Genomic DNA, 12,140 nt, shown 5'->3' on the forward strand with positions numbered 1-12,140 from the left:
CCACAATACCAAACTGGCATGTAGAAGACATTTCTGGTAAGATGTTTTGACAGCAGCCCTGCTAAACAGATGATTCCAGTCTTTCGCGAAAGGCATACACACATAAAATGTAGGGTCACACTAAAACAAATGCCTGAAATTCGTGGTGAATATGTTAAACAGTAGGTCATGAGTCAATGTAAATAATGTAATAAATATCAATTACTACTGATGTTCTCATTTCATTTCATGGCTAATCAGAACTTACTTTCTGAACACCCCTCATATATAGCTCCTGTGTAATAAATTCAATATACACCTCGCCGATGGCGGAGTGGTAGCGTTGTCGCCTTATAATCAACGGGTTCGGGTTCGATACCCGGTGGAGGCACATAGTGGTACGGATCCCACTTTAAACTGTAGGTCCATTCCCGGTTAATCTTACTGTGCACAGAGTGAACAAAACACTAACTCAACAATAATAAATTCAATAACAATAGACGAGCAGTGAAAATTCAGTAGGGCTGGCAGAGGAACATCCATTAGTGAGGAAAATTGTATGGTTTCAGGATTGAATTATTTCTTAGTATATATATTAAAATATTTACCAATTCTATTATCATTTTATTCAGTAACATTGGGCATTAACTTCCCTCAGTGTGACAGAAAACTGAAGTTGGGAGCACGCACTTGTAAAATTTTTAAAGCATTTACATGCAAATTTCTGTTTCACTTTGTCATGATATTATTAACCAGATACCATATCTTGATTTGTTGGACTTTTCTTGATTTTCAAGAACAGTTCAATGTCATTGTAAACATATTAACCTGTGCAAAACCAGGACAGCCCATGTTCCTTTTCTATTTTTTTATTGCAAAAGGAATTTTAACATGGTTCGATTTCGATTTACTTCTGTTAACACATACTCAGGCGCGGCTGGCCCTATAGCGCACAGGATTCCTTGTCCACTGAAAAAAGCGTGTGCTGGTCGACCAGCCCCAAATTTGAACAAAGCTGTCGCGTATCAATCAAAGGGTCTCAGGTTCGATTATTAGTATGCACATGCCATTAGTTGCCATTTCCCTTTAATAAATGTAGGACCAGTTCTGATTAGTCGGCATTGACGTCCGGAAGGGGAAAAGGGGGCCGCCCTCCTTGGAAATTGAATGTCAACCAAAAATTATATATTACATGCATATAATTTAATTTCAGTCACAGTAATTTTTGGTAATTATTATAAAAGCATTGCAGTAACTTCAGACTGAAGGAGTGTTTTTTGCTCCTCCTGGGAAAAAAATATATTACTTACCCCTACTTGAGGACGTCCATGATATTCCAACAAAACTCAACATTATTCATAAAGGCACAATTTATTGTAGTTTCAGCCCTAAATTTATTCGCACACCCCTACTACAAAACCTTATACTCGCAGATAAAAAAAAAAATCTGGACAAATCTTTTAAGCCCTCTCCCCATCCTTTTGTTAGGCGAAGGAAGTCTATTTTGCGGAAACTGAATATATGTCAGATGACTTCAGTGAACCCCAGGGTAAATAATGCACGAGCCGCGCCTGCACATACTGCTGTGTTTTAGCAATATGCCTTCGTAGTTAAGTTAGGCAGGCCATGTTTGGTTCTCTTAACATTAAAATAAAGTCCCTAAATGCATTCCACTAAGTTTCTGATTTTTTCCACACTAATTCCCACTAGTCTATAATACAGTCGCTTGTCAACGCTTGCATAAGGTAATTTTTAAGTTGTCTTTTCCACTATAAATAACTTTCTTTCGAAATCCAAACCATACTAATTACTTTAAGGAAGGTTCAAATTTTGTGTGACAATGATTGCCAAAATTATACGATAATTAGTCTTCATGCTAGGAGAATTTGAAAAAAAAATAATCATAAAAACAATTGGAACCGTTACCAAAACCAGTATTACGCAAAGGTAGGAAAAACCTTCATGTACATTGCTACATTAAATAAGGTAAAGTCATTCAAATGAGTAATAAAATTCCCGTGCCATCTTTGCATAGGTGCAGCAGTCTGACAAACATCGTACACAACAAAAATGTCATACCAGGACATTCAACAAACATCGGATTCATAAGAGTGCAATGTATACAATTCTTGTTGGATGTTCTACAATGACAATTGCATTGCTACACCTGACAAAAAATCACATGCATAAATGGAACTTAAAAGTTTATCCCATGAAATGGAGTATCACATGAAACAGAAAAATTGAATGCATAAGGTCTCCTTCATGTCGGATATCACAATCTGAGGATGACTAACAAAAATTGGATCAATAAGAGCAACATGCACGCAATATTTGTCAGGTGTTATACTTAGGGGTTTGTCCAGAATTTTCAATTGGCGGGGGAAGGGGGGGCATAAGGCTAAATTTTGAGCAAAAAATTACTATAAATTGAGCCATTGCAAAATATTTTAGGAGTGAGGGTAAGACTCTACTATACATCCTTTTCCTAAGGAATATGTGTCATATATCATTGAAAAGCTTATTGTATAAGGAATTCAACCTGGAGGAGGAAATCTATAAAAACCGATGTTGTCTGGATATGCGTAATTGAACGTACTGAGGAAATTTTTCGATGATGAAGCACATATTTAGGGGTGAAATGAGTGCTATGGAACCTAACCTAACAGGCCTAACCTAACCTCGTAGGCATACCTCGTCCCCATGAATGGTTAGTGGGGCTATCGTGAACAGAAAGTGTAAAAAGAAAAAGGTACTTATCCGAAGAGATGCCGGCTGTCTGCAAGCACGGTGTTGAACAATGCACTAAATTATTACTGGGGATAAACGTATTTTACACTATATACAAGTTTTTGGAACCTGTTCTTTTTCATGCACCATACACACGCACAACGCACTGCGAACGCAAAGAAGCAATCACCATGCAGAATGCAAACGAGCAAAGCACAAGCATTCACAACGTGGACACAAAGACAAGCCTGCAGTGTTGTTAACTCCCATTGGTTACCACCAAAAGGCAATAAGGACATAAAGTAGAGTCTAGCTAAAGTAACAGAGAGAGATGAAGAGGGGTTAGATACTGACATGTTTGTTTCCTTTTAGCAAATTGTAGGTATATCCAAGAGTTGATTGTGTGGTACTGTGTCAAATATTCTTTTGTTAATCTAGAAAAAGACAGACACATTGTTCCCTATTGTCTAAGTTTTTTCTAACATGTTCAGTATTCGAATATTGCTGTACATTTATGGAGTTACCTCTCCAGAAACCATGTGATTTAGTGATTGCTATTTTTCTTTAAAAATGTAGCTAGCCTAGTTGTTTGTTCATGACTTCCTATAATTCTAGAGAACGGTAAGAATGATGCTATGCTGAATAAAACAATATGAAAACAAAAATATAATAGGAAATGTTATAAAAGTACGATTTATTTACGGAAAATAATGGACATCAAGTAATAAATCGTAATAAATCCTTGATAGTGAATTATGTATCGAATTGCCGGTATTGCTAACATTCAATGTTGCAAGTATCCGGAACTAGGGTAACTTAAAAGTGCAACGTCAAACGTTAAGAAAGTATCTTCACTAAAATCTTGTACATATCATACTGTTAGTGATGTCTTATAATAAAATGTTCGTAATCACTCACCTATATGAACTTGCTTCATACAAATCCTTGCAGGTAGACTCCACCAGTGCTTTGCGAATCAGGTTTTGATAATGCACTTCACAGGCGTTTTACATTAATATTTTATACATCACATGTATATAGAAGCCCATGTTAAAATGCCAGATAGTATACATAAGTTACTATTTGACATTACGGAAAAGGGATTGCTTTAAAAATATAATATGTTAAAAAAAAATATCAACCATAAGATTCAGCTTGCCTTCTGCTACCAGACGAGAAAGTTGATATGCTGCCATCTAGGTATAAAGTTTGGAAATGAACAAGTGAATTCTGATTTGTGAGAAGTGAACGTGGTTGTGAAATGTGAATCCGTCGGCGCTTTTCTGAAATATTTGTGTTTCTGTTTCGTGATAAATGAACACGCACGCGTGTAGTTGTAAATTACCGGAACATTTGCTGTATTCGAAATATGTGCAAACACATAGTGTAAAACACAGTAAATCTTGTGCTTTTTGCACCTTTCCACTAAGTCGTACTTTAACGAAAATCTAATACTGTCCTCAGAGTTCTGTTTCTTCGCAAAAATGTGCAATTTCAAAGGTTAGATTTATTCATTATATGTCTTTATTCCGTAGATCTGTGATATTACTTTAATAATATTTTTGTGCAGTCAATATGTACGTTTATGATAGTGAATTTTGATTTAGTCGCGATTGTAAGCAATGGTACAGATTTATTTAAGGTAATTCTGCATTTACCACATTTTTCTTGTATCAATGTGGTGCCGTATGGCTAGATTTACGTTGAAGTAAACATGATAGACATACTAAGAATCTATGTGGTATTTCGTCATGACATTCAGAACTTCAATGCGTAGAGGCTTCATATCTACCAATTAATGAACAACCAATGAAATACCAATTAATATGGAAAATTCCACATATCGTAAGACATTTTCTGGCCTAAGTTCAGATTGTTTAATTCTAAATTAATCATAGCACACATGCATTTTTTACGTGGTCCGGTTTCTATTTATGTCTGTTAACACATACTTCAGAGTTTTAGTGATTACTTAGTGCGTGTTTTCTGGAGAATGATTTTTCCTTTGCATATAGGCCTACTCACTACATCATTCTTTGCCATCAGCTATTTGTTTACTGTCGTCTCGGATACAGACTGCTGTATATACTTCCTAATACGGCTAGAGTCTAGTTTACATCCTTCTTGTGCACTTCTTCTTGCCCGTTTACAAAACCGTGCTAGCAGACAGCCGGCGCTCCGGCATCCGTAGGGTAAGTAAGTTTTTCTTTTTACACTTTCTGTCAATAACCATTCACGGGAACGAGGTATGCCTACGATTTTAGGTTAGGTTCCATTAGCACTCATTTCACCCCTAAATATGTGCTTCATCATCGAAAAATGTCCTCAGTACGTTCAATCACGCATATCCGGACAACATCGGTTTTTCTCGATTTTCTCCTCGAGGAAATTTTTCCTCGCCTTGGGATTTAGTTTGTTGAATTCCTTATACAATTACCTTTTCAACGATATATGACACATATTCCTTATGAAAAGGACGTAAACTAGACTCTTACCCCTAATACTGTTATAAGCCATTTAAAAAATCATTAATCATTCGGAAGTGCTTCCCTTTTTTTATTCTATCATTAGTTCTTGATTATGAGCTTATTTGTTGAACAAGTCGCTACTGGAAAATGTAGATTTTTTCCGTCAAATTCAGTATACGCTGCTGTAGTGCATATATATACTCATTATTTCCTCTTTTGCTACTATTTTTTTGTTTCTACTACAGCTAGAACTATCTCACCAAATGTCTTGTGTCACTATATAACCAATAAATCAAATATGGTTGAAACAAACGTAAAGCGTATATAATTTTTCCCCTTTTCTTCTTTCTTTTCATCTTTTTCCTCTTGCTACTATTTTTTTGTTTCTACTACAGCTAATGTCTGTGTGACTATATATGCCACAGATAATCGAATATAGTTTTAAAAAAACATAAAGTGTATATATACACCTTCCGCACTGCAGCAGCACAATGCACCTAACTATACTACCGTATTCTCGCGTCTATTAGCTGCACCCCCTTTTTTGGCCTTAGATTTCAGGAAAATAAAATTTCTCGTGTATAAGCCGCACGATTGACTTTTTTTTGGGGGAAGGTAGCCAATTTCAAGTACGTATTTTAAAAGTATTTTAACCTTTATTTTAGCGCAATGATCTACATATTAATACCGTATCATTCAGTTTGAGTCCTCAAAGCCCTTATTCACTGCCGTTGCTGCTACTCGTTGAAATATTTCTGCACAAGAGGTATTGTCATCTTCATCACTAGCATCATCATCCCACAACATTTCATCCTGTGTACCATCTAGGGCATTGGATATGCCACACTTCAGAAAACCGTTCACAATTGTCTCCGGCTTTACACTTTCCCATGCTGCCAGAATCCATTCACACACTTGCTTGACAGTCGGACGTTTGATCTTTCCTGTTGCTGTAAGCTCGTGGTTTCCTGCACTAATCCAGTCATTATACAGACGCCGGAACGCAGCCTTAAACGAGCGAATTACACAAACGTCTAGGGACTTCAGTACAGACGTTAGACCCCCAGGAATCACAGCTACATCCGTTTTCAACTGTTGGAATTATGTCTGTATTCTGTCTGTTAGGTGACCACGAAAGCTGTCCCACACCAGCAAACTCTTTTGCTTCAGCAATGCACCAGACCTATTCCACACTTTGCCTATCCAGTCCAATACCAGTTCTTCTTCCATCCATCCTTTCTGCTAGGCACGTATGATAATACTCGGCGGAAATGCCTCCTTTGGCACATTCTTACGGTTCAGCACAATAGACAGTGGCCGTTTCCTTCCATCCGCGAGAACACCCAACATTACAGTGCATCTTTGTTTCTCTCCACCCTTGGTCTTGATCGATACGGTGTGCGAGCCTCTCGGTGCAACTGTGCTGGACATAGGCATGTCCCAGTAAATAGGTGTTTCATCCGCGTTGCCGATCTAAGACAAGATAATCATTGGACTTTCACATTCGAATCACGTATTTGTGAAATTTGACAATTTTCTGATCAAAGTCTGCAGGGAAACATTCCGTAATTGTTGTCCTACAGCGAAGTGATAAACTTTTCCTACGGATAAAACGTGAACACCATCCCGTACTAGCTCGGAAAGCTTGACGACTGATGTCTAACTTTGAAGCTTCTTCGCGAGCTTGAAAGCGTATCATGTTTACGGTTACAGCATAGCCAGCACTTCTTCTCTCATTTACAAAGTCCAATACTTCTTCTACCTGTGAAAATTTGGCTCCTTTTCCACGAAATGTCTTTCTCTTGCCTCTTGTTGCAGCAAGTTGTTCCTTCTTATTTCTCCATTGAAGAATGTTAGACTCGTCCACATTGTAATATCACGCTGCAGATCTGTTGCCGTTTCCTTCAGCATATCGTATCGCTTGAAGTTTAAAATGAGCATCGTAGCTGAGTCTTCTGCCAGACATCCTCCCTGTGATAGTAAAAATCTTGACCTCAGGCTCACAACCTTCTTTAACAACTTTACTTTACTGAATGGTTTCCAGATCAATACGACAGTGAGAATGATTCGTGTTCAAAGATAAGATATTATCATATTGTTGCAAAACAAAAGTTTAAAGATACGATATCATATTGTTGCAAAGCCTGCTACAGATGCATTGTTGTTGGATTTGCTGTTAATGAATCCGTTATGTGATAAAGATAACAAATCAACGTACGTATTTTAGTATCCTAGCAGTAGCTGCACTTTCTTTCATTCGCGTGTATAAGCCACAAACATTTTCTCATTCTTGTGTATAAGCCGCACATACTTTTCTTATCATTCGCGTGTATAAGCTGCACCCCATTTTTTGGTCCACTTTTCGGGGGAAAAAAAGTGCAGCTTATAGACGCGAGAATACGGTACGTTTGTTACGACCTGTCCTGCTTCCCACGCTTGCTGATCGCTGGCTTTTGTAGCAGAAACCACGCAGCATTGCCGATGCAGGCCGCGTATCCCTGTACTGGGGAAAGCCGAATCCAGCCTGTGAATACAATACGCGAAAATGCACAAATATACACAATTCTCCTTGCTGAATGTTCCAGCTAAGATGACACTAAACACAAAAAGGACCCAAACAAATATCACCAGAATAAATTACATCCTGGATATTTTAAAACTCACACTAATCAGCACCACGCTTACAAAACAAGCTTCTTCAACAAGACACAAACAAAACATGCGAGTTAAACCGCAATGTGGCAACAGCGTCTATGTAAACACCTTTCTTCTGCCTTCCATTCGTTCCCTGCTGCCCAGCAGATGACTTTTTCCTCGTTTCTCATTGGCACCGAAACTGTTGAGCAATCGCTAGCGTGGGAAACGGGACAGGTTCTAACAAACGCGATATATTTTTTTCCTTCTTCTTCTGGCATATATGCACGCCATCCACACTTAAGTGGTTAAGATTGTGCATACCGTTACACTAATGAGCACAAGTTCCGTTATTTCATTCAGTATTAATCATGGTACGCAGCAGTTTTTACATGGTTTGATTTGAAGGTGAAAACAAGTCCCTTCTCCATCGAGCATCCTGCATACACTCTTGAAGGTTGCAAAACCTGGATTCCTCTTCAAAACTGACTGAAATTTATGCACAATTTTCATACATATTTCTCCTTGTAGTGTGTGTAGTTTTATTTCTGCATCTTCCATAATGCTAATGATTTTTTTCATTGTAAATCCTGGAGTTTCCAGCTTCTTGGTGTGTTTACCAACATTTAACTCTAGGTTCATTGAATGCATTGTGAGATTTGTGCACTGCCGTACCGGACTATGCAGGAAAGTGATGACAACGAGTGTTACAGCCTGTACCAGGTACCCCACCATGTCAGTACGGGCTTTGGTGGTAATGCTACATTTGGCAGCATGTGTGTAGCACTGTACATGAAAAAGGGCTTTCACAAAATCTTCCTTGGTGGAAGAGAGAAGCACTTTTACTTTACAGAAGTTGCCCCCTCACCTCTTCTGCCACACAATGTAATCCATGGCCTGGATAACACATTTAAATGAGGTCTGAGAAAAAACAACTGAAGTTGTGGCTTTCAACATGTATGCCACACCATCTAAACATATCACAAGCACTTTTTCAGTAGGCATTTTCAATCCATTGTTAATGAATTGTGCAACTAATGAATGGTCAGTTTTTTCTGGTACTCTTATTAAAGAGACACTTGTCTTGCATTGTAATTACCTGTTTCAGTCTCGTTCTCGCCTCAAGTTTTAAATGCCTGCTTCGTTCTCAGGAATGATTTTGACAAATCATGTGGGAAGCACCAATTTTATCCTTTTTACTTCTGATTGTTTCTTCATAGTACACATCCAAATGTTTGTTACAAAGAGTGAACTGGTCAGGGATCTTCCGCTTACATCATTTTCCAAAGAACATGAAAGTTGTGGGACTTGCAATTTGTACTATGGTATATATGTGGCTATGAAAGCAGTGGAAAGACCTTTAAAAGAAACTCATTGTTGATGTCGAATGCTGGTTTCATTTGGGTCAGAAGAATTTGATTTTGTTAGAATATACCTCCTTGATTACTTGGTGAAGAACAGTTTTAACGTGTTGTTACAATTGGGGGCCCAAGTTCCTTTTTTTATTGCGATTTCATCATGCTACGAATGCAATTTTTACATGGTTCGATTTCGATTTACTTCTGTTAACACATACTGCGGAGTTTTAGCTATAACTTACTGGGTGTTTTGTTGACACAGGTTTTTCACTTCCATATAGTCCTATGTTACTACCGTTGACAACAACCATTTGTTTACTATAGTCTTTCGGACGAACTTCCGCTTCTCTGTGGGTCACATCCGTGAGGTACAAAGGAGTTTTCGGCATCGGTTCACTGATTCTAGTCGTTTACGTGCAGTGTTTGAATGTGTACTTTCGTCTGGCAGGGAAAAATACATGGAACCGCTACAGGCTTCACAAAACTTTCTCAAACGACTCTACAGCTTTTCAGTGGTGTGTCGACAATGGTTTCCTGCATAAATGTCGTTCTTGTCCACACCACAAAACACCGATGAAGTTGTACAGTCCCATATCGAATCGATAATTCGGAAAATTTGTTTGCTAAAGGAAACATCCAAGTGGGGGCTACAGATATTTTTCCAGGGCCAAGGGAACATGGCTCGAAAATGTGATTTAACAATTGTGTTTAGTCTGTATAGTTTTGCAAACGATGAGTGCTACGAAACTGCTATTCAGGAAGCCAAAATAGGGAATCTATAGAAAAAGGCAGGTAGCCAGAGCAGAGCGGGGCCACAGTAGCGGTAGGGGGTGGTAGGTCAATTACCCCAGGTGCGGAGCCCGTAATCGGTGGGCGATTTGGGTCAATTTTTATGATGTTTCTTGCTTAGCCCTGAAAAAACGACTGTTATATATCCATCGGTATGTGTGCGGGTGGCTGCTGGGAAATTTTCAACGTTTCCCACCTCAATAATTTCCTGGCTTTGTCGGGAAATTGCAAAATTTTCCTGTTCCGAATGTCGGGATTTTAAAAAATTCCCGTCCAAAACACCCCTAATTACTACTAGATGTCACTCCAGCTTCTCTCAAACATGAAACCCCTTCGGACCTCCTGCGAACATCCGGGGAGAGAGGAACAGATAGTGGTTGTAGTCTGTGTCATGCATGAAGTTTGCAAAATGGTGAGTTTTTGGCAAGGTACTTTTAACATCTTATTTTTCACATAATTTGTGCTTCCTTCAGGAGATAACTGTGCTAATTAGCTTCCGTAACATTTAAATTACCTCATCAGTACTTCACGATGCTTCCTTTCGCTTCCATGAACGGAGAATGCCGTGCATATCAGGAGGAGGTGTACATTGTTGTGTAAGGTATTTTTAAAGTATTTTTCCGAAATCGAAACACTGCTAAATATTTTAAGGTTCAAATTTCGTGTGACAATGATTGCCAAAGTCCTACGATAGTGTTTCTGCTACAAGATTTTGAAAAAGAGCATATCACAATTGGAACTGTTACCCAATTGGGATTTTATCAAACAACCTACTTTTTTGTTATACTACTTTTCCTTGTTTGTGGCACACTACCAATTTGCTGACAATGTTATAAGCATCGTCCGTAGTTAGGGTTACCAGATCACTTTGAAGGAAATGTAGGACATAATGTCCAAAAATGTAGGACACAAAACATTCACAATAAATAATACAAATTTCCGGAACAAGTTAGAAAGTACTTTAAAATGAACATTTTTCAGCTTTTAAAAAATATGATTTCTTTATGAATTCTTAAATGCAAAATTTCTAAACTTGTAATACACAATACACTTCTTCCTACACATGTTTTAACTCTCACTTCTCAGAGGAGTCAATTTTTATCCAAATTTCAGGTTTAGTTAAAATATATTTATGAGTAAATCTCTTTGAGATTATACTGAACTCCAATACCAAACGTTTTACAGACTTTTTGAATAAAACATTTCTCTCATGACTGCATTGTGCTGATGGTAATGAAAGTACTCTCTTATGACCTGGAGTGGCAATTACCGTAAACTTGAAATGGTTTCAGAAGTTTCATCCAGGGTAGTTTTTAGTTCAATAGCTTTGTTCTCTCTACCCCCCTGCTTTACAATCAAAATATTGAATATGAAAGGGGGTACTAATTTACCATTCTACAAACAGATTTCTTCATTTTTACACAAGAAACTACTTACGGTAATAAGTTCCTGTAGCATTGTCTAACATCTGGAAGGTGTTTTCTGTCATGTGGGAGTGTATCATAGTGGAAATTCATTATTTTTGGTGAAAATTAATTCTCTGATGCACAATAGCCTTTGGCGCGTACACCTCCGTAGATTATCACATGTCGTGCTTGTGTTTTGTAGATTGCAGGGTTTCCAACCACGCCATTGTTTTCCGAAAAGATGACATGTCGTGTATGCGTGGTGAAATTCATACCGGGTGTGGAAGATCCAGTGGATTTTGTAACTGGGTACTTGAAAAATGTCCCCCAAAACCATTCACGCTCCACGAACCATTTCCAGCTAGGTTAGGTTACGCAAGCATAGTTAAAATTTTGTTCGTAAAATAATGCGAAGAAGCTAAAAAAGAAATAAAAACCACTGCATCGACAAAACACAAGCACGATGCGTGATGATCTGCGAAGGTGTATGCACCATACTGTTGCTTATGGAAACGAAACAACACAAATAAAGAAGTACTCGTAATGTGAAAAATTGACATTACTTTCATCAAAAAAACGTGAATACACCTTCAAGAATGTTTCGCGAAACAGATAAGTAAGTACGAATGTTAAAAGTGACGAAACGAAGAAGTTACATGTGTTTGTGGAATATTCAATTTTTAGCAGAATGGGAAACATCTTGTTCCATCAGTATAGATCCCAAGGCAAGAAATTCCACTCAGGCACTGAACAGTGAGTGGCATCATCAGAATGTG

General features: G+C 38.1%; 2 protein-coding genes across 3 annotated transcripts in view; one reads left to right on the forward strand and one right to left on the reverse strand.

Moving 5' to 3' along the window:
- Positions 1–3,936, reverse strand: part of LOC146005388 (post-GPI attachment to proteins factor 2-like) — a 67,975-nt gene extending 64,039 nt beyond the window's left edge. The window contains exon 1 of the mRNA XM_083144615.1: positions 3,628–3,936. The gene's annotated coding sequence lies outside the window, so the exon portion shown is untranslated. The remainder of the gene's footprint in view (positions 1–3,627) is intronic.
- Positions 3,922–12,140, forward strand: part of LOC146005378 (WD repeat-containing protein 55 homolog) — a 36,376-nt gene continuing 28,157 nt past the window's right edge. The window contains exon 1 of one of the 2 annotated variants that reach the window (XM_083144604.1): positions 3,922–4,209. In XM_083144604.1, coding sequence (XP_083000730.1) covers positions 4,194–4,209 — 16 coding nt within the window. In that variant the 5' untranslated portion in view covers positions 3,922–4,193. The remainder of the gene's footprint in view (positions 4,210–12,140) is intronic. The other variant, XM_083144594.1, reaches the window with a different exon arrangement.

Source organism: Lepisma saccharinum, chromosome 1 (genome assembly GCF_977018435.1).
Source record: "Lepisma saccharinum chromosome 1, izLepSacc3.1, whole genome shotgun sequence".
Lineage (NCBI taxonomy): Eukaryota > Metazoa > Arthropoda > Insecta > Zygentoma > Lepismatidae > Lepisma > Lepisma saccharinum.